The sequence below is a fragment of the Clarias gariepinus genome, chromosome 15 (genome assembly GCF_024256425.1).
Source record: "Clarias gariepinus isolate MV-2021 ecotype Netherlands chromosome 15, CGAR_prim_01v2, whole genome shotgun sequence".
Lineage (NCBI taxonomy): Eukaryota > Metazoa > Chordata > Actinopteri > Siluriformes > Clariidae > Clarias > Clarias gariepinus.
Window position 1 is genome coordinate 14,199,741 of NC_071114.1, and position 23,788 is coordinate 14,223,528.

At 36.3% G+C, this 23,788-nt stretch overlaps 1 protein-coding gene across 2 annotated transcripts; it reads right to left on the minus strand.

Moving 5' to 3' along the window:
- Positions 1 to 357: 357 nt before the first annotated feature.
- Positions 358 to 5,811, minus strand: fstl3 (follistatin-like 3 (secreted glycoprotein)). Of its 2 annotated transcripts, none has more exons than XM_053513887.1 (5): positions 5,608 to 5,811; positions 4,274 to 4,459; positions 2,216 to 2,431; positions 1,884 to 2,111; positions 358 to 1,571 (listed from the first exon to the last, which is right to left on the minus strand). In XM_053513887.1, the coding sequence occupies exons 1-5, from the start codon at positions 5,681 to 5,683 to the stop codon at positions 1,537 to 1,539; spliced, it is 741 nt and encodes a 246-aa protein (XP_053369862.1). In that variant the 5' UTR covers positions 5,684 to 5,811; the 3' UTR covers positions 358 to 1,536. The 2 variants fall into 2 exon arrangements, with proteins under 2 accessions (XP_053369862.1, XP_053369864.1); XM_053513889.1 differs by having other exon boundaries at positions 1,842 to 2,111; positions 5,608 to 5,810.
- Between the last annotated feature and the right edge of the window lie 17,977 nt (positions 5,812 to 23,788).

Consider the following 23,788-nt stretch of genomic DNA (forward strand, 5'->3'; position numbering starts at 1 on the left):
TTCCTTTTGGTCAGAACCAAGACTCTAAAAGTTCTTAAGCCAAAACCTCAGGGGAAATCTCTGTGGTTTGCCTATGTTGATGCTAAAGGCTGTAAACGATGTATTAACTCCTAGATGGAGCACTGTGGCTTTCAGAGAGGCCGATTGACTGCAGTGGATCATGCCCTGAAAACATTTCATTAGTAGTTTCTGTTATGTTGGAGTGTCATTTAGTCTCTGTCATTTTAGACAAACTGGAAATTCACTGTAATCACGGAATAGTGCCACTGCATAGCGATGGTTTCATACAAAACCTTCTTAAATGTCACTGTCGTTTCTGTTTTCATCATGAAACATGAGGACGGTAAAAACCATAAGTAAACCAAGAAGTCTCTTTTAATTAGATTAAAAATGTCAGTATTGAAATACAAAAATAAGTCGCTACATTAAGAAATCTTACAGTAGATACACAAAGACTGCAAAAAGAAAAATATATTTACAAGGATATATGTGTTTCATAAAAAATGTCTTTTAATGAGTAGGCCTAAATCACTGTCCGGTCACTTGTTTCCAAAACATAACAGATTACCAAAGTACTTCTGAGGAGATTCACTTAATATCATTGTTCAAAAAAAGAATGGTTTGCATTATAAAAATAATGCACTCAAGTACTTCACAAATGTGCACACTCATGCAACAGTAACCCGAGAACCATAAAATAGTACAACAGACTGAACTTTTTTTTTGAATGACCCAGCCCTGCTCATAAAAAAAAAAAAAAAAGTGCGTTACACTGTAGCTGGTAATTTCGTTGCTCAGTGGGAAGCATGTTGTAGATTTCGTGCCAATGTAGCATTCGTGCAAGAGGTATAGCATCAGGCCTGGAAGCTCGGCTCTCTATGTCTGCAAACTCTTTAACCTCCAGATAAGAGGGAGTGGAACTCGAACAGCACACACCTCCCTTTGGCATTATTTCTGTAATCGTCTCCAGAGTGTAAAACGCCGCCTTTTTTGGTGCATGGCTTTCTGCAGGAGGTGCATCTAGGGACATTTCCTTAAGACAGTTACAGGCAGCGTATATCATATGCTACAATATGATTTATTTTTAGAGTTAGACGCATAGCAAAGCATGGCATTTCATTACCTAATTTTTACATGAGCAATTATTATACTCTAACTGGTCTGTACATAAGGACGCAATAAATATCAGTTTGAAAGCAGTCAATCTGGGAATATTCTGCTCGAACGAAAGGAACTATAAATAAAAAAACAAACGTTTGGAGAAGCAGTTTTCTCCAATAAATAAGAGCAGTAATGTATTTACAATATGCACATGGTCAGGTCCAAATCGAACAACAGTTTATCTTTTCAAATGTACATTACTTAAAGTACCATACCAGAGAGCAAGAGAGGTGCACAGTTCTGATGAAATATGTACTTTATGAATCTAGTGCTTCGCTTAACAAAACGGATGACTGTGTCAGGAGGTTATGACTCGCTCACATAAACTGTGCTATCATCGGACGTACAAGCTGGTCTCATGCAAAGCCAAGATTCCTAATAGAGTGAATTCTCCTCACTACCTTCTTTACCTGAAAGACAACAAAAACAGAATGGAACATTGATTATTAAAAAGTAATGCCAATTGTTGAACTTTAACTGTGCAAAGAAGTTTCAGAGGTGAAGGACTATGAAAAATTCAGCTTTAAAGTTCATTTATAAAATGATATGTTCAGGGACACTTCTAGAGTTTAACTGCTTAAAGACTATAGTCTTAGGATTCAGGGATCTGTTTTCTCAGTTTTAAACCTTTGCTGTCCCTGTTTTAGATGTCTTGGCACCGCTGATATGATCTGCTCTACCGTATATGGAAGGTGTTTAATCCACAGGTGTTTAGTCCTTACTCCTGCAGTGGCCATAATGGCGCACTCCTATGGAGCGGCCGAAGAAGCAGGTGGCACGGCGCAAATGGCAGGCACTTGGGTAGGTGATGTTATCGTTGCCGCAGATGGTCTGACTATTGACCACGGGCATCGGGCACTGAGCTGTGCGGCACATCACACAGTGGGCACTGTTGGTCTGGTCTGTCACACAGGTGTGGGTACCGGGACACACCACATTGGAGCATGACTCTGAGAACAAACATTTGTCCTGAGTTTAATTTCTTGTAAACAGTTGATTTTAAATAGTTTATTAAGAATTTAAATATGTCAAATAAATTTACCAAACAACTTACTCTTGCACTCTCCTTGGTACATGATCTCAAGGTCAGGGTGGCCTCTGCAGCGAGACATTAGGAGGGCACATTCATCTTTGTATGTAGTGCCATCACTCCCACAGACAGCATGCTTTCTGGAAATGCTGGAACAGTCTGGGGAACAGATGCACTGAGGACGGCCACCCTTCATCCTACACACCTTCCCCAAGCCACACTTCACTCCTTCACATGTCTCTATGAGAAACAGAGCAATAGGTAGCCATTAAAAAAACCTTATTTATCATTTCCTACAATAATAAAGCATCAAGCACTCAAAACATCTCTTAGATTATTTCATATGCAAACCTTGATTATTTTCAATTCTCCAGAACATGAGCTAAAGATTCCCCAACATCTAATTTTTCTGAGATCCAAATCTGCATCCAAATGACTGAAAAGCTGTTTCTGCCAATGTATGTGCCAATGTCCATACAGAAACAAATACCCCCTGATCACGTCACAGTAACTGTCATTGTAATTCATGTAGCTGAAAATACATAAAGCTTACACATACAGCTGGATGGAATTAAACAGAACATCTGGCTTAAATCCATATGAATCTTTTTTAAAATGTACTACTGCACAACATTTAGCAATCTCACACAAAGGTGTACTGACCCATACCAAGGTCCTTAAATTACCGGTCCTCAAAAACTCCTTAATATCCTCTCTAGTGAGGAGTCACTAAATTACATACAGAAAGACCAGATACAGCTGCTACTTTGGAAATCCCAGCATTCATTCTTTGCTTTTGTTTAAAGTATAATTTCAGTTAGGTTAGGCAACCATTTAAGAATTAGATGCTCCAGTGCTCACCTCTGACAATGTAATGTAAGGAAAAGAACAGATTTAGTTAGTCAGAGAGTATGAGCTGAACCATCTGGAATACATAGAAGAAAAGGTCCAGTAGTCCATACACTTTTATGGGAATGGAAGGCAAGAATTCTGAAACAGACAATAAAATCAACTTTCTCTTTTTCCTTTGCTTTTTTTTGGATGTATCTAACAGCACTGATTGTGTTCTAGGCTTATGAGGACCAGACTTTTTGAGCATGTGGCAGCCATTTCTCTCTGTGGTGAGCTGGAATTCAGTCATTTCTGCGGGAGAAAGGCAAAACAAGCCTGCTTTCCAATAAGCACTTGGAAAGAGTGAAAAAGAAAGGGAAGGGTAAAAGAAGAGGACCTCTATTGTACGGGATGCATTCATCATGAGCAGTACAGTTACAGCTGCAGTTTGACACCTGTTAATCTTCAGCATGGGCTATGAAGCAAATTACAACATATCAAAACTCCCTCATTTTTGACCGTTCTAAAATTTTATTCCTAGGATAAAATTCCTAATCATCTTGGTGTCTTGGCAATTGTTAAAGATACTTACAATGTCTTAAGTAACGTGCATACCTGGCCAAGGCTTACAAAAGTGGACTGTACTTAAACAGCTGGATGGAGTTAAACAGAATATCTGGCTTAAATCCATATGAAGCTTTTTAAAAATGTGAGCAGGAAGAAAATTGAAAGCCCAGTCATCAGGTTCAGATTCACCTGGGAACTTTCTGAAACACTGTCTATCATGCCTTCCCCAATATGTGCTATAATTTCTGCTTCAGTATTCTCTTTCAGTCTGCACTATAGCAGCACCTTAATCCATGGTGTCCTCTGAAACACTTATTGTTCCTTTACAGAGCTTAGCAGACTTGGCCTTTGTAATAAAATCTGTTAGGTGGGATGAAAACCAAATCTTCCTTTTTACAGAGCATGGTGGGTTTGCAGCACCTAGTGAACAAAGTCTGACTCATCTCTTATGACGTATATAGTATATCTTATAGTGGTGCATATTCTGTGTAACTGCCCTGCTTTTATGACCTTATTCTCACAAATGATTGGAAATAAATCTGTACAGAATTCTACCTCAGGTGTAAGTCACAATGAATGTAAAAATGTCTGCCAATTTAAATTTAGACTTCTAATAGGTGATAAATCAGCACACATGAAAGTAAAAACATTTCACAGATTTATATAAAAATATTAAGGGCCTACCTTTGCAGGGTTTGCAGGACACAATTCCCAGGAAGCCCAGCAGACTGACCTCGTTGATGGGCAGGCTGGTGTTGGACCAAGCGGTGTCCAAACGACCTCCGGCACAGCACTCCTCCTTGCTCACACCACGCATCAGCACCATGTCACAGCGTGGCTCTTGGCCCTGCTGCAGCCAGCACATGCCCGCTTTACACAAACACAAGAACACACACACAAAAAGCGAGAGAGAGAGAAAGAGAGAGAGAAAGAGAGAGATTTACACTGTCATTCCAAGTTGCTATGCAGTTAATTCATAATTGATAATATTATGATATAACACAGTCCACCATAATGTTCTGAATGAGTGGAAATGTTTGTATACCCTTATGGCAAAATCTAAAATAGACCTAAATTATTACCCAATACAAATATTCCATAATAATAATAATAATAATAATAATAAAAAGATGCTATCAGTTCAGAAGAATAGTCTTATAACTTGCGTGACCCATACAAGTTTGTCTTCATGAATGTTCCCGACATCTTTCATATCCTCTGAGCAGATCATTTTTCATCTGCAATAACACCTTCTGTCATGTCTGTTATAACTGCACGATTACTTAGCCAGTCTTTGCCCATTCTTTCTGACAATACCTCTGCTTTTTTCAGATTAGGTCTGGAGAGCTGAAGGGATATTTCCAAACTATTTTGCCAAATTTTTGCCAAAAGAGTTGTACTTTTTAAAAGATGAAACATCATCTAAAAATAATATTTTAAAGATAAAATTTGTAAAATAGATGCAAGAAGCGGACACAAAATCTTCTACTGAACTGCAGCACACATCCACGTCATGTACTTTAAATTATGTAAATATTTATTAATAAATGTAAATAAAAATAAAACAAAATAAAGATTTTAATAAATATTTAATCAAATGTATTCAAATTAATAATTAATAATTTAAAGTATAGATGTTGCCTCAAGTACACATCAAATAGGAATTGATGCTTAATTCATAAATTTGTGTAATAATATTAAAAGCATAATTATAAACATAATAAAAAAGATCAGGACACAAATAAACGCTGTAAAAGTTTAAATAACATTTCTTAGACTATCAATAGCCTATTTTTACACATAAAGAACTTGAAAATGTTCAGTTTTTCTTTTTCTTGCACCTGACAGGTGGGTTTATTTCTTAGTTACACTGTGTTCTTCACTGCTATATGTTTGAGTCTGATATAAATCAGCACTAGATGTCTCGAGATTAAATGTCCCGATTTTACTTATTAATCTTGGCGAAAAAACTTTACTGAGCATAAAAAGAAATGAATCCTGAAATTCCCTGAACTTACCGTTGGCTTGGTGCTTTGCGAGAGTTCCACACAGCGAGATGAGCACCACACAGCGGAGCGCCGAAAACAAGCTCATGATGATGAGAAGTTGCTTCAAACCCTCCACACACACAGATGTTTCGAGCAATGAGACTCTCTCTCAAATATTTACACAGATAAAGGGGGGTCTGGTCGAAGCGCTGCCCCCGTTTACGTGAATGGTTTGGGTTGGGAGTGAGTGACTGATGGCGGCCCGCCTCCACATAAATACTTTAGCTTTGAGTGAGTGAGGCACGACGGGCCATGGTTGTTCCAGTTGTTTTTTTTTTCTTCCTAAACCTCGCTGTTCGTGTAACTTCTCGGATATGAGGCAGAAAACTCCCACGCACCGAATCTCATTCACGCCGAAGTTAATGAAAACGGCATGTTAGACGATAAAAGCGGTTTCGAAAATATAACGCAGGAAATAAAACGGCGGGAGTTTAGTCTAAAAGCTACTTGGTCTGAATTCCGCAACTCCCACGGTGTAAACATTCACCTCAGCTGCTGAAACCGGATAAAAGTGTGGTCCAGCCAAGAGAGCTCACACTCATGTGATTTAAATTAACTTTGGCTCCATCCTTTTCCAATAAACTTTAAAATAAGTGTCTGGCGAAACACTTCACAACTCTCTTGACGGCTTTTTTTGTGCTTTGTGGTTACAGTGAAGAAGCAGTGTAGCTCAGGGTTCCACTGGTCAGCCATAACATTAAAACCACCAACAGGTGAAGTAAATAACTTTGATTATCCTGTTACCATGGCACCTGTCACGTATTCGGTAACAAGTGAACAGTAAGTTCTCCAGGTTGTTGAGAAGTGTTGTAAGCAGGGGAAATGGGCATGGTGTAGCACAACATGCTACTGTAGTACAAATAGCTAAAATAAATAACAGGTTGAATAAACAAACATTATAATCTGTTGAAAATAAATGGTGTGTGGAACCGTTGTATAAAGACAATATCACACTTGAGGTTGTGTGTTACCACAGTGCAATATACTGTATAATACCACAGATTTCAGATATTTATGTAACTTATTTAAAAGTATCTCACACCCTACTCCATTTGATGTCAACCTTTTTTGTGTGTGTGTCATGCTGTTTTGTCTTGTCATTTGTTTTTTGTTCTGGATGCTCTGTCACTAAAACAAATTCCTTGTACGTGCAAGCGTACTTGGCAATAAATCTCTTTTTGATTCTGATTCTGATAGAAGGTGGTCTGTTATGATTAATATTTTTTTCTTTTACATGAGATGGACAGCTGAGTTTATGTGCATTCCTTCTCTAAGGAAAAGATAATACCAGGATGGACAATGGCAAGAAAACAGCCATGTGGATGTTGCTTTGACACATACCACTAACCTAAACATTGCTTCACAGTTCACGGTGTTGACTTGGCTTCCAAATTCCTCAGATCACAATACAGTCAAATTTCTGTGGGATCTGCTGTACAACTCCAATTCATGGTGGTCACCCTGCTAAAATCTTGTTCCAGATAACATATGTTTTTGGCTCTCTAGACTAAGAGATATAAGATTTATACTTCATGAATAATAATTGATGCAAACTCTAATATACAGTATTATATATTCTAATATTTTGATTACTTTGGATTGCTGAATTTCATAAGTTGTATAATCCAAAAGGCAATAACATGAACCAAAGAGCATAAACATGCAAAGATGAGCAGTTTAACTGTCATAATTAGCAGCTAAGGGGGTGTAGAAGTATAAAGGACATAATATCTGTAAACACAGTTTTTAAACAAAATGCTGTCCCAACAAATATACTTGATAAGACATGAGTTTACAGGTATTGTTTTTATGCTGTTACTAACCAAAAAAATAGCTGGACACCTTGTCACAGGGCAGTTAACAGCTTCAGTTCCACAGTGACTCTAAGGTATTGGGATTCATTTCTACAGCCACACCATGTGGTGCTTTCCCAGTGCCAAAACCTCAAGCCCCATCAATAGTTGTGGTTTTTATCTGGTCATACACGGCTGATGGAAAGAGTTTGTAATAAAGGAGGATGAAGCAGTAGACTCACTATATCAGACCATAACAAATAACTTAAACATGTTTTTAATAAATAAAACACAGTGGAGTTACTATGTGTATGCTATATGTTATAGGATTTATCCTTTTTTTAAGTTTGTGGAATGTCTGTGAGACAAGTTAGTTCCTGTTATCACTTAGAGAAAATAGTGAAAAATCTAAAAGAGTATATTGCAGATTAAAAAAAATAATAAAGTGCAAAGCCTTGCATAAATGTCTTTTTATAGAAAGATTTTCCATATCAACAATTATGCATTACATTTGTTAATAATAAAATTTACATACATTTAAAATCTCTTAGTTTATCAGGGGCTTCATATAAGTTCATATGTAAGTTATTACTACAGAAACAATTATTTTTGAACAAATGCATTGACATAAACTTGTGGTTTGCCTGTAAAACTGCTGTTATAGAAAAGCAATCAACACATCTGTCTGTGGAAAAGCAACTACAACTGGTGTTGTTTCTGATGGGCTTGAATCAGCCTGACGTCATCTTACCTCACTGCAAACAAATTCACTGAGAATTTACGCCATAGTATGATTCATTTTATACAGTTTATAGGCTTACTCATATACACTGCCTGGCCAAAAAGTCACCATTTTAGAATGATCAAATTACTGGTCTGCATCAAGAGTTAAGAACCCTTTAACACTTTTTCAAAGCCTTTAAGGATATTGCTCAACAGTTAACTTTGTGGAAGTCAACTTTGTGGTCATAAAAAATGATAAATGGATATCACTTAGACACTTGAAGCTGTATGATAAGAAATCAACATGAAAAACCATTGTTATGTTTAATAACAGAAGTAATTTACTCAGGAAAAACATTTCCATATGGATTGAAACTAAACCACTTGTTAGTTAGACTAATCAGGAAAAAATGCTTCGATTTCCCAGGAGGCAAAACGATTGTATGGTCAGCTGAGTTCAGATTGATTCTATTCCAGAGGGATGGGTGCATCAGTGTTAGAAGGAAAGCACATGAAGGGATGCACCCGTCATGCATAGTGCCAACTGTACAATCCTAAAGGCAGTGTTATGATCCAGGCCTGCTTTAGTTATTCAGGTCTAGGCTCCGCAGCATTATATGGCAAAAAAAAAAAAAAAAAGTCAGCTGATGACGACCTGAATGCACTGAACGACCCAGTTTTCATATCATTGGAGTATGTTTTTCCTGATGGCAAAGGCATATTTCAGGACTCAAACTGTGAAAGACTGGTTATGGGAATATGACAAATCATTTTTACACATGAACTGGCCACCACATTTTGGGCTGTAATCAAAGCTAAAGGTGATTGAACGAAATCTTAGAGTGTGCAACTTTTTATTTGACCAGGCATTGAAGTAACAGCTTGGTGATGCAGATTTTAAATGACTGGAAAATTGTGAGGATTCTCAAGGAGGGCCATTGTTGCTTTAGTATGCAAGCTCAGTTCTGTGCTTGGATTGGATTCTGTTTCACTTGCAGGTCACTTGGAATAAAATTGTCTGCCAAACAAAGAAATAAAAATGTTTTACAGATGCAGCAAAGAGGTTGCAGCCCTGTGCAAGGAATTCATTTTTGGTTTTAAATCAAAGAAACAGAAGATTTAAATGGTCTTTAACCACAGCATTGTTGAATTCTTGCAACTGACTGGTCAGAATGTGTTGATATTTTTTTTTATAACAGCAGCTCTGACCGTAGTTTTAGCTGCACAACAAAAATCACATTTTTTTGCACTCATTCCTAGACAGCATTCTATAACTACAATGAACATATGGATGTGTATGGTGGATGCTTCATACAAGTGTTCAACCTATTGATATACTTTGCGTTCATAAGTGATTTTTTCTACAGCTTAAGTTTTCCAGCACATAAAGACTTCAGGACAGAAGTCTATATGGCCTCTTGCTAATATGAAGAAACATGAAGTTTGCATACCCATAAAACGCAAAACATGATGCCCAAATTTGTGTACGTTTCCCCTCTGTCCCTTCAGTTTTGGCTCCTTGGGGCATGACTTCACCAGACCTTTAGCATGTTAGCAGTGTATCCTGTGGGAGCTATTTGTTGAGGGCTGCGGCCTGCATGGATAACACTTGTTTGTCCAGCATGTTCCGGGTGGGTGATTGGTCAGATTGAGATTTGAGGAATTTGGTGGCTGGATCAACAACCTTGAACTCTGCTAAGCCCTTTGCATGGTAGGCTGTGATGCATTGGGTATTCTAATACCTTTCTATTGTGGTCAGCCTTTTTAACTGATTTAACCAACTCCAACAACACAAGAAATATTTCAACTGTAAATTAGTATGTTAATAGTTGTTTATGATTACATTGTCTGTTACAAAATGTGTTCACTCATAATATTCTTAGACTTCTGTAATTCCGAGGGTCCTTAAGGTCTATTAAGTAACACTCTGGACACTCTGGAAAAACTTTGTGCATATTGTAATTTTTTTTCCCTAGAGAAAGTTCCTGAAGGATTCAATAACTTCCAGCAGCTTCCCCTCATTTTCCCCTGCCTCAGCTCTGCTCCAGTATGATATTGCATGCCAGCTAATATTTTGTCTGCCTTCCCATCTGTCTCCAGCCTCGCCAAAGGCTCTTTGATCGTGAGGGTGGGTAGGATGGCCTGAGTGGGTTGGGTGATTTCTGGGGTGAAGGAAACACATGTTGTTTCTCTGTGAGTTGTTATGAAAGTGTGTGTAGGGGGGTGCTGTTGATGTACATCAATCCACATGACATTGGTGGAATGCTGACCTTGTGCAGGGTGATGGCTGTGGGTGGGCTGATGATAGAAGCACTTGCTCCATCATACAGCTCACATGGTTTGGATCACTGGGCCTCATCCCTAAGGAAGTAGAAAGAACGCACAGGGCCTACACTTCCTAGTATTGCTGTTCTTGAGCAATGTACACTGGTAGCTGACAGATGATAATGCTCAAGTGACATATGATTGAAATAATTGGTGCCATCAAAGTTTTAAAGAATCTTTTCTAGGTTTCATAGCGTGGCATTTCACTTTTACAAAAGCAATGAGCTTTTAAAAATCTGTTAAAACACAATTGACATTGTTTGAAGAATAGATGGTTTACATAACTGTTACATAGCCATTGTAAAAAGCTTTTGAAAATGAATGCTAACATTGAGAGGACACAGTATTAAATTACAGGTACAAGCTATCCCAAACACAGAAATTTTTGCATTTATTATATATGCAAATCGAGTCCTTATTTTGCTAGAAATATATTTTGTGCCACCACATTTTTCACAAAAGACAGTGTTCATCAAGATTAAATTTTCATGCTCTTTTAAGACAAGAGTATGGTTCTGATAAAGGATTAAGAATGATGCATTAGTCCTGCCAGTTTCCCAAGGCCTTTTGTGGAATGTTTTGTAGAAGGAAAATCCAAGAACTCTTCTGTTGCAGCCACTGGCTGCTGTAACTCTTTCATAGTCATAGCAAGCCTGCAAGGAGCTTCTACTGTAAAATGGGTCTTTACACTATGAGTGTGCTGAACTCAATGGGACATTCAGTGATTATCATTGTATCTAATGTATATATTTAAATTTATTATTATCATGTAAAATGCTTTTTTTTCACCTTCTGTAAAAACAAATTCCACAATGGTGGAGCATGAAGGAGTTCACCCTATTACCCTATGATTGTAAAAGCATAAGTTTAAGTTTAAGGGCATGCTCACAGGGCGGGAGTAATTTCAACATTATAATGCTGGAATGGGGCGTTTAGAAAAGCATCCTGGGTGTGATGGTCAGATGGTCAGATTCACCAGTTTTGGTGATATTGTGTAGATGAAAAATAAGAACTAGAGAGGCCGGGGAAGAAAAGCAAAGAGAAGGCGGAGAAAGAGGAAGAGATGAATGTTTTGAAGGAGATGTAGACTGAACATTTATATAAGCAGGTTTTAAAATAATTTTACTAATCAAGCCACAATAGTATTGGTCTAGAAAATCTTCTTAGAATCTATCTATCTATCTATCTATCTATCTATCTATCTATCTGTCTGTCTGTCTGTCTATCTATCAAGATTTTTTATTATTCTTTTTCAGAAGTTTAATATAGAATCAATAAAGCATTTGAAGTGGGTACAAATATCTCTCTTTCAGAAACCCCTTTTTAGGATTAAATGATAATAACCCTCTCCCCACTTTTATATCCTAAATGCATATAAATACTATATATGAAGCACAAGATGGGCAACAATAAAACAATATACAAGGTGAAATAATCAACTTGGAATCAACTTGGAAGATTAAACCAACATGTTGAGCTGATTCGACTACACAACAATGCTGCTCTCTACTGGTTATTTAAATACTACAACTCTAAAAAAAAGAAAAATTGCTTTACATGATAAATAATGTGAAAATGTGTAAAATAAAGACTAAATACAATTGACTGTCAGTAAAACCATAGGGTCTAAGAAACAGAATAACTTAATCACATACACAGCAAAATCATCTATTTAGTGCTTATAACAATTACGCAGGAACACAGACTATTATTTTTAGTGGGTTGTCCAATCCACTTAGGATACTTTTTAAACTGTAGGCCTCCGTTCCCACATCTTTTTCATTCCAGCACATCATCAGCTTCTGAATTTGTTAATAAAATTCATAAAATGATTTTAAAAAATAGTTTAGAGGTTTAGTTATAGAAATTTCTGACCAGTCGGATTTAAGGATTTAATAATATAGTGGTATAAAAAAGATGTGGACTACCAGCTTTTATCCATCAAGTCAAAGAAGCATCTTCCAATAATTCATAAAGGATCGCTTTTCATATAGGTATTCAGGTATTTTAGCTTTGACAGGAACAAATAAAGTGACATCTTTTTTTAATCAAGCTTTTGCTAAATTCCATTCCAAACAAATTAAATCTTTAATTGTCAGGTTTACAGTATAGGCTAAAGCTGAGTTTTTCAAAGTTTTAATAGTATTTAAGCCACATCTTTTAACAGTAAATAAAAGAAAATCATATAAATTACTAAATAAATCATCCTTATAAATCCCAATGTAAAAGATAGCTTCAATATAATAGCAGTTGTTATCACATATAAGAAAAGCTAAACCCTCCAGACATGCAGTGACATCCAGACTACTGTAACACTCTGAGAATTATTCATGGCATTTTAGATGTGAAAAAAAAAAAAAAAAAAAACACAATCATGCCATATAATCATTAGAAATTATGGCACTGCAGGAACATGACTGGGTGTAATGTAATTGTCAACCTGGCATTTCTAAGCAGAACCCAAGGCTGGAACACTGCTATAATTACATATAGTATAAGGTACATGCACACTTCAAAAAAGGTTGAATCTTGTAATGATAGGGTTCTTCGGCTTGTTCTTGAAAAACAAGAACTTTTATCTGTCTAAGAGACACATCAGCTGTTTAGGCTGTGGCCTCCTGTCCCTTGCTTGATCCAGTTGTATTCCTTGTTGTAACCCTATAAGGTTAGATATGTTATTGATACTCAGTGATTCTTGAGATCAGGGACAAAACATGTCCACCAGATAAAACACAGTTTGTGGGTAAGAAAAATACTTAATATTACATATACACTTAGCCAGAAGACTAAAAAGGATAATGAAAGCACAAATAAATATTATTTCATGTTGTTTTATAAATGTTTTTCATTCTAAATGATATGATATGTAAACAGTGTCTGTAAAAACCCTTGTCCGGAAGCAGGTGTCATTACATTACAATAGCTTAAAAACAATTAAAAGTAATTTTAAATTAAATGTTATATTTACTATGTGTAAGTATTTCAGTAATTAATTTAATGAGCATCAAAAGTTAAAGCTAAAAAAATGATTTAATGTAGTTTTAAGACGATTTAACTTGTGTCCTGGGGTTTTGTCAACACCGTCAGAACTTTTTTTAAAATAAAAAAAAAAAATCAGTAATTAATGAGGGCAGCTAAAAGTCTGAGGACCCCTTTATCACTTCCTTGAAATAATTGGTTTCAATTCTTTGAAATGCCATGAGACCACTCTAGCTCTGGTTAGTTTTTTAATATTCTTTTAATTTTATACCTACTTGTTAATACAGTACTTTGCATGTCACAACCATAGTGTGTCAACACCATAAACAATGTAATGTAAGATTTGTATGGAAATTTCTGTTATAAATGCTTAATTTAAGTAAAGTTTAAAGGTTACAAGCAATGAATGATAAACAAGATGGCTCATGTAAGAAGCACATGTGTTATATGAGGAAACATGGTATTTTGTCAACTCCGTCAGATGTCAACACCATCAGGATTTATGTCTGACGGTGTTGACAAATGCCATTATGTGCATTATTCCTCATTTTAATGTAGTTTACTTCAATTATATAACTAACCAAACATTTGATATTACTGTTGCTCAGTTTTATGTGTTGAATTTTAACCAGTTGCCATATAGCTTTATGTTTTAAATTGAATCTCATTTTCATGGCCTCTCGAGTACTTTATGTACTAAGGTGTTGCTTATGATTACCCATCATTTGCAGCTTATGCTTATCCATCAGAAAAGTATACTGACATAATGGTATGCATTTTAGGCTAGAATGGCTAGGTAGAAGCTATCAGTTGAGGAACGAAAGAGAAGGAATAGGGAGTATCAAAAAAGAAGGCGACAAAAAATGTATAGCCAGTCTGAGCTGAAAGAAGAGTTGCTGAGAAAGGAGAGGGAAAGGTGGAGAAATAGGGTGAAGGAGGGCAAAATAAAAAAACATCAGTGATTTGGAAGAAAGAGAAAAGAGGAATAAGAGAAGGTTTTGGAAACAAGCACAGAAAGAGTCAAGAGAACGCAAGAACAAAGCACAGGAAGGCCAGCATCTAAACACCCCACCACAGAGTCCTTTGGACATCGGTTTTGAGGAGCCAAGGAGCAGTAGACAGCTAGTTGCTGGTGAACGGGAAAGACGCAAAACTAGAAAAAAAGACACTCCAGAGAGATTAAAGCACTGAAAGACAAACTTGACAAGTTAAAAAAGAGAGGGACAAGCTGAGAAAGCGACTTGAACGTGGAAAACGTATTCAAAATGAGAAAACACAGGACTTACCTCGAACCAAAACAGAGATGATGGTTCAAGGGAGCCAACTCAGAAATCCTTTAATCAAAAGATCACTGCTTTTCCACCATGCAATGACTGCAGAGCTGAGAAGAAATGCTCCTCGGTTATATAATGTGTTTTGTTCATATCTTGCAATGTTACGATATTTGTGAGAGTTCAATGTTCCTTTTGGATTAAATATTTTTCTGTTTCTTACAAGCTTGTCACCACCGTCAGTTTAGTGTCAACACCGTTGATGCCTTGTCAACTCCGTCAGAATGATATATTGTTGTCGTTTTTTTAAAGATGAGCTGTTTTGTTCCCTCAAGAATATTTGTTATTAAAATGGTTGCATTTTCAAAGTTATTGTGTAATTTTTATGCTTCTAAGTATCACTGTTCATTATGGAAATTAAATGATAAATTGATTAGTCCATACAACCTAAATCACAATCATTAAACATTGATTAATCTAACCTTTAAAAGGTAATATGATTCATTTAAAAAAAATATATATATATATAAAAATGTAATTAAGACAATTAAAAAATGCTAAGAGTCTAAATATCTGTGATAATTAAATTAAAAATAATTTTATAGCCATTTCTATGTGTCTGATGGTGTTGACAAAAATCCAGGGCTGATCCCACAAACGTCTAATTTATATAAAAAATTTAAACTGGGAGATTGTTCCAAAACATGGTTACATAGCCAAACCCTCATTTAACATATATGTGTACACTGGTTTTTAAAATGAAGTTTTTTTTTTAGAAAATCAAAACCTGTTTTGTCCCTGATCTCAAGAATCACTGTACTGTATGTGAGTTTTGGGATGTCTTTCTGATCACTGTAGATGTAAAGAGGGGTTATTTGAGTTACAGTGGACTTTCTGTCACCTTGAACTAGTCTGGTAATTCTGATCTCTTCCACAAGAAGGTATTTCTGTCTTTCTGTTTTTACGAATCTCTGTCAACTCTAGAATCTCTTGTGCTACAGTAGGTGTTTCACAGTTTCTAAAATACAGGATTGATGTGAATAATACTTTAAGCTTTTTACCTCCATCTGCATGATGGGTATGAATACTGGCTGCTGTCACACTTTTGGATGATTGGATTGTTGCATTAATGCTTCCAGGTACTTTGGTTTCCCTCAAAGTCTAAAGACATGTTCTGTGGACTGACTGGCCTTTCCAAAATTGTCCATAGTGTATCCTTATGTGTGTAAGTGTGCCCTGTGAGAGGTTGGCCCCCCGATCCATGGTGTACTCTTCCTTGTGCCTGAGTTCTCTGGGATAGACCCTCATCCCCATAACCCTAGCCAAGTTAAGCAATAAGATTAAAATAAATGAATGAATACTATAACAGGTATTAAAAAGGGATATGGAAAACAGTATTTCCTTTGAACAGACTAATCATTCCATCCTCTTCTCAGATGCAAATGGCCTTCTTCTCAGCACCAAGCTGAAAAGAAGGCCATTTGGTCAAAAGCCCTAGTTTTTCACCCATTGTATCAGCCTGTTTGCTTTTAATGTGTGTTAGTAATCTTGCTGGAGAAATCGGCTAAGTGGCAGCTTAAAAGTATTCAGTCCACAACACCAACCATGTCATGCTCCCTGATGGAGGAGTTGATCCCCTTACTGGGCTCCCCTTCCAACCATGGTGCTACTTTTCAATTTATCTGTGGTTATAGGAATGATAAACAGTCAGATACATTTGTCCCCTTTTGCAATTGAGAAAAAAAAAAACCTTAAGTACAAATAAGGGAGTGCCAGGCAGAATGCCCTGTAATTGATCCCTATTGCTGTAAAACAGTGATAGATGCCAAAACTGCTTTGATCTTTCAAGCCATGAACTCTACAAAGACTCTGAAGGGGTGTCGTGGTGTCAGGGACCAAGACCAGCAGGTGCTTTAGGTCTTATAAGTAGTGAGCCTCCGTAGGTTGAACTTGTTTATCCAGCACATCTCATGTATCAGATTGATCAGGGGAATTTGGAGGACAAATTGAATTGTTGTGAAATTGAATTCACCTTGCATTGTTTTTCAGGTTCCTCAAACCGTTACTACTTTTGTGTAACTTTTGCAGTGTTAAAAAGACCACTGTTATTAAAGAATACCACTGCCATGGAAGGTGTACTTGGTCTGCGCAATTTTTAGGTAAGTTGCACATGTTAGGTAATTTTCACATGAATGTCAAGACTCAAGAAGTTGAAAAAATTGCAACTTGGACCTAATGTGTTTGTGCATTCTAACACTTATATGGTTGAATTATGTTCACAAAAATATTAATGTTCTGAGGTATTTAATGAGAAATAGGCCCCTGTCTCCAAAAAATGTGAAACCACAGTTTTAAGTTTAGTGTAATCATACATTACTGTTTATTAGAAAACCTTTCATTAGAATGGTGCATCTCCTGTGCTATGCTATAGATGGCACTGTTCTGGCACTTCTGCTCATTCGCCAATGTTGGCAAATCAAAAATATTGAAAATTATTGCTAGTGAAAGAAGTGGGTGTGTAACAAGAAGAAACAGAATAAATAAACAGAGCTCTAATGATGGAATTCTGTCACCTTGAAGCATGGTTCAGGCTTCTTTGTGTAATTTCTTCCTTTATTTGTGATAAATGCCAAAATGACTTTCAATAGGTTTCCAGGGTTCAACACACTGAGGAAATAAAAGGTTGCTAGAGACTTGTTTAGGTGGTTAACATGGCTAGGTTTTTAAAGGGGATCTATTTGAAATATTTTCTAAAATGGAAATCATCTATTTAAAGAATTTCCCTGAAAAGATAAGCCTACAGTATAGAGTGTATGTGTGGCAGTCTGCCAAAACCTTTCCCATAGTGAAATTTTGTTGTTGTGAAAGCTTTTATATGTTCTGAAATAAAATACACTTTACATTATAGCACACATTACACTTCACATTATAGCACATACACACAACATTAGCATATTAACCATGAGTGAATTGTTAGATTTCACTCTACCAGTGGTGTAGGAGCATTGTATTATTGTTTAAACTAATATAAATTTCACTGTTTTTACATGTTATACTTATTAAACTGGCAAAAGCCTTATTTTACCTGATATTGCATCTATTTTATCTCACTGTTTTCTCGGACGAACACACAAATTCCATCTAGCAACGTTATAATCCCTGAAATAAGTATAACTGGTATAGGAAGGTGCCAAAACTTATGGTTATTCACAATGTACAGTATATTAACTTGCCTGAATTTTGCTACTATGCGACGTTACCTTTTTCATAAATTATTGCGATCACAACAGAATGCCATATTTTGTGTGATCTTCAGCACCACTCAAGAGGCAATACAACAGGCCAATTGAAAACCCTTTTGTACCCTGTGCAAGATTCTATTCAGCTAAAACAGATGGGAATTAAATTACAACGGTTTTGGTTGAGTTACCTGATGTGAAATTAACAGTGCTTATGTAGGCTGCCAATTCAAAGTTTAAAAAACTATATCCAAGGCCATGTATTCATTTAAATAACTTATATTGCACCCTTTGCTTAGATTGCATTTCCCTCTCTAGCCCACTTATACTGTGCACCAAAACACTCATAATTGTTTTTTCATGTTTCATCAAGAGCCTCTTTGTATTATTGTTCTTTTAAGACTGATAGATAATAACCTGTACTGTTCTGTTTGGTTCACCTCTTCACAAGTAAAACGAGACATCCCACGCTAATGTAATCCGGGGTAGCTAATGACTACCAAAGTGACAGACAGCATAGTTAATCTAACCTGAAGGCAGGGCACACAGCCACTACCAAGCTGGAAATGGCTGAATTTACTCCTGGAAATAAACAAAAGACAGATCTACCTAAAACAAAGCTTACAGGAGTCCTAGCTTACAAATCTTGCTTCGGGTAAGCCCTAAAATTTGCATCCACCTGAATAATGCTAGTGAAATGCAATCAGAGCTAGGGAAATCCCACTATGGACTAGGAACCAACAATACAGTAGTTACTACAGAACATGACTGTAGGTCCCATCTGATTTTAGATAACACTTGGCAATCAAGGACAACATTTCTGACTTAAGGCTCTGGGCCTTGAGGTTGATGCTTGCAAGTTACTATTTAGCAATTATAAATTACTAATATATATAACTTCATAGCATAATCTAACAAAATAGAAACCAATAGTTAACAATAATAATACAATATCACACTTATTGATTGTGGTTATTGGTGAGTACAGTGTAGTATAGTAACTTTTGTTTTAAAGCATAAATTGCACTTTGTTGTAAAAAAATAAGTAATACCAAAATTATTATTACTATTCTTCCTCTTCCTATTATTATTCTTATTATTAATATTAGCATCATTGTTGTTTTTTTTCTCCTTAAATTGCACTAGGTCTTGGAGCAAAAGCAGTTTTGTTGACCTTAAAGTCTGGTTCTTTATGCAGCTCCTTAAAAAATGCAATTTCCATGTGAGGGCATATAGGGGCTGCAGTTGCCTAGGCAACAAATGACAAGGTCTCCATTTCCTCAAAGCCTAATGATTACTGTTATGTGGAAGATACATGCTTTTCCTATATTCCAGCTTTTCTCAGTCATTTTGGTTCATTTCTTAAATCAAATTCAAAAGTGAAATTCATAAAACAACATGTATAAACTTCACATCATCTAATTACTTCACATCATCTAATCACATCATAAAAGCAAATTTTCATTCTTTAGGAAAAATTGCAAATGCATTGGAAAATTAATGCAAATGATTAGGTACAGTACAACCATCTGCTGTTTCCTACATTACCAGTTGTTTATGTCATGTTGATCAAAATGTATTACACTGCTTCTCTGTTTAATGATCTCACCCCAGGACATTAGTTCATTCCACATGACATTACATACAAAATGGTTGAACCAGTTGTCACTGTATGGTAATCAGGTTTCCCAAACTTTTAGAAAATGTCTTTTTGTAAATCTGCCCGGGATTGTTGAAATGCTCTCAAGCGAATCGTGACTTCACCAATGGAGGAGAATGTTTAAAGCTAATGATCAACTAATGCTAATGATCATTTAATGATAATCCAGTTCTCTTAAACACCTGGCTGCCACGGATGTGGTATGTGAGGACATTATAGCAGACATCGACAGAAGGTAGATAAGACACTCCGAATGATTCTTTCAGGGCTGTGTCATGATGTGGAGGCGAATCTGTGGCCTGACAGACAGGGAAGTCAAGAAGTGTAGAATAATAACACTGTAATACACCATACTGTGATGTATGTACAGCCCTGCCTAAGGAACTTTCCCATGATTACATTTTTTTTTCTTTGTGCTATAGAGTGGTACAAAACAGGTTTTTTTTTTTTTTTCATTTTCTGTATTGGAGTCTGTCAACAAATTACAGCACAATCAGTAAAAAGTGTAAAAGTGAATCTCTTGTAATCAATCATCCAAATACAGTAATGTGTAACTTTGTAGTGCTGAAATTGATATATGTCATACAGACAAATTGCAGCTTTGTGAATTTCAATCACTGTCGTCAAATCTTAGCCATAATTCTGATCAGAAAATACAGAGTACACTATTGCACTGACAAGATGACTAATCATTTTGACTAGCTTGTTTTTGAACAATGAAATAAGGACTTGTCATTCTGATGGCACTGATATGTTCATTGACATAAATATTTACTTTTTAGACATTACAGTTTTTTAGACATTTTGATTAAAACTTACACGTTTTTGCAGATAATCCATTGTGTTGTGCTGTTTGTAACCTTTTTTAAGAAAATAACTTAAAATTTTGCAAATGTTTTGAATGGTTTGAAGAATGCTGCAAAGTAACTGAAAGAAAAACTGAAATGATGATCATCATGCTACCAACTAGCTAGCCCTAAACCCTTTGAGCTGACCGTGTATTTGTGTGACTGTATGTGTCTGTGTCTGTTTGGTTGAGTGGGTGGAAGTTCCTAGGTGGGTGGTGATAGGTGGGTTAGTACTAGTAGTGTGAGCTCTGGCCTTTCACATTTTCACAAGATTACATGGATAATGCTTCTAAAATGTCCTATCACATTTTAATTTATCACCATTAAGTAAAAGAAATGGTGTCTCTGTGTCTTAGTGGTTAGCACTGTCGCCTTGCACCTCCAGGGTCCAGGTTTGATTCCCATGCAGATTTGAATCCCATCTCTGTGTGCATAGAGTTTTCATGTTCTCCCCGTGCTTGGTGAGATTCATCTGGTTTCCTCCCACAGTCCAAAGACATGCACACTAGGCTAACAGTACTGCTAATGACTTAGCAAGGGAAGGAGTGGATAATGGAGCAGATTTGGATTAAGTCAGACCCTTTTCCAAACCAAGTGCAGAAAACCGATTAAAAAAAGAAATACATGAACTATGGCCACTAGGTAGGGGAAATAAAGACTATGAATTAAACAGAGCAGCATGACACAGTAAGTTACATACATAACATAACCTGAACATAAATAATTGTGAGGGTGACCAGTAACATGTGACCTGCTGGAGCTTATGGCATGTGTAGTTCTTGTTCTACCATGACAAGGATACAATATGTATAATAATACAAACAGATGTGTTTTATGCGTTTTAGATATAATTATTATTTTATGCATACAGTTCATGCAGCTTGGTAAACTCATATTTATTCATGAAATTGGTTTGATCTGGTGTACTGTATAGTTTTCTTTCTTGCTTATGTCCTTTATTTCCTTGTGCCCATCCTGTCATAATTTCCAACTATGTCAACACAATTAATCTTTCCCTCAAATCCAGGGCCTCATCATGTGATCCTAACCTCAAAGCTTAAAAGAAGGGGAAAAAAATGCTTTATGAATATTTAAAGAAGGTAAAGGGCAGATGGGTCTTTTAAATTAACAGCACAGCTGGATACAGATATTAACATTAAAGCGAGCTGTGTGTGTTAATGGCACCAAGCTGCAGTACATGCAGTTTTAATGATTTGTTGTTGAAAGTAGCTCATTTTAAGGTGTGATGAAAATGAGAAGAAAAGGACAGTGAAAAGTATAGCCTGACCTGAAAATAAAGCAATGGAACCTAAGATTTAATGGACCTTTCTGGCTATTCTATATATAATATAAGTTTTTAATATTTCACCAAAAAGTGGTGGGAACTGTTAATACACGTTGTATACGTAATGTCATTACTGTAAGTAGATAAATCTCTTGACTGTGTGCCAAGTTAATACACATTCATATACTTTAACATGGCGGCATGGTGGTGTAGTGGTTAGCACTGTCTCCTTGCATCTCCAGGATTGCTGGAAGGAGATTAATTGATGGATCTGGATTCGATTCCCGGCCAGGCTTGATTCCCGTCTCTGTGTGCATAGAGTTTGCATGTTCACAATCCCTGTGCTACCCCGCCTTGTGCCCCAAGCCTCCTGGGATAGGCTCTAGGCCCCCGCGACCCTGAAAACAGGATAAAGCGATATAGAAGATGAGTGAGTAAGTGATACTTTAATATACCACAAATGTGATAAAATATATATATCTTGTCACATAGAATGACGGATACTCACCACCCTGGATGTATGGCCATTAATTCTGTGCCAGTTATTTAAGGGGACGGGTTGTCATCTCGATACCCGATTGTCATCCACACACACTACAGGCAACCTAAAATGCATATCTTTGGATTGTGGGAGAAAACTGGAACACCCAGACGAAACCCTAATTTCTTTATTTTGTCATATTAAATTAAATATAATTACATTAAGTTAAAGAAATTGTGCAAATTGGTTGTTTATATAACAACCTTATTAACCCCATTTCCTCTCTTGTCTTCTCCAACCACTCAGCATTTTGCATCATGTGCACCTGTTTCTCACTGGTTCATGCTTGAATGATTAATATGGCACTATGTGGCTTAACAAACAAAAAAACATTGCTCTATTATTATTATTATTATTATTATTATTATTATTATGCCTGCTGTTATGGAAATGTAATGTAACGTAAACTTCTGACCAATTAGATTCAAGCAATCAACTGTGATGAAGTTAAATAATAAATGTATACCTCAAACCTTTTCACTGGAAAAGGAAAAAAACCTTCATGACCTTCTTGTAGGCGAATACAAATAAAGACTGAATGTTTTATTGTGAAGCTGTGAAAAATCCCCACTATTGTCAAGAAAATGTCACAGTGTGCATTCACAGGAAGCTTTTGATGACCTCGGTTGCCTCCTGCTGTCTTCACATATTCTCCAATTGTGTTTTTCTAGCTTTATTTAACAGTACATTTGACTAGATGGAAAAGTAAATGGACTTGGCTTTGGACAGAAACACATTTGGTTAGCAAATTACTTCCCTTCGTTCACTTCTCAGCCAGAGGTCGTCACGCATGAAGGAAAAAAGCCCGAAAAAGTATTTTTTTTAACCAAGCTTTGAGTTTAAAGTGTGACTCATCTCCTTTTAACAGGGAAAAAAGAAAAACCATATATTTGTTAGCAGTGATTTGATACACTCTGCTTCTTCTCCTGTGATGCAGTGCCTCTGCTAAATGATGCAAGCAAGTGATAATGGGTCATCTTAGGTGTTGGTGCTGCTTCACTGGGCATAATGAGCTCTGTTTGTTTTCTAAAAAAAAAAAAAAGTAACAACAAAAAAGGAGCCGCATATAAAATGGTGAGTCTTGTATGAAAATCCTTGTACAGTATATTAGTCCCTTTTATTTAATTAATAAATAAATAAATAAATAAATCTAAGAGAATATGGTGCTACTTAAAAAGTATCATGAATGTGAAAACTGGAATAGATATAAAAAGAGCTGTGAGAAATGTGGAGCATTAGCTTTAACTGTGTTGCCTAGCTATTAGCCATCTTCTAAAAAACTTTGCAATGATCAGACACTGATATTACATAACAGTCTTGCCTTTTTGAGTAACAGTCTAGATTCTCCTTAATTTTTTTTATTGTTATAGGATGAAGTTAGTTTTACACCCACTCTAAGTACACAGCCCACATAATACACAAAACCTAGAAGTGAAAAGGATAGAATAACATTTCCATGATCTAACCCTAACCTTTAATTATTAAAA

Coding starts and splice junctions, on each gene's coding strand:
- fstl3 (XM_053513887.1), bottom strand. CDS start 5,683: ATGAGCTTGTTTTCGGCGCTCCGCTGTGTGGTGCTCATCTCGCTGTGT. Junction 2,432..4,273: donor GTCCTGCAAACCCTGCAAAG/GTAGGCCCTTAA, acceptor TGTTTCTCATAG/AGACATGTGAAGGAGTGAAG. Junction 2,112..2,215: donor GTACCAAGGAGAGTGCAAGA/GTAAGTTGTTTG, acceptor GTTTGTTCTCAG/AGTCATGCTCCAATGTGGTG.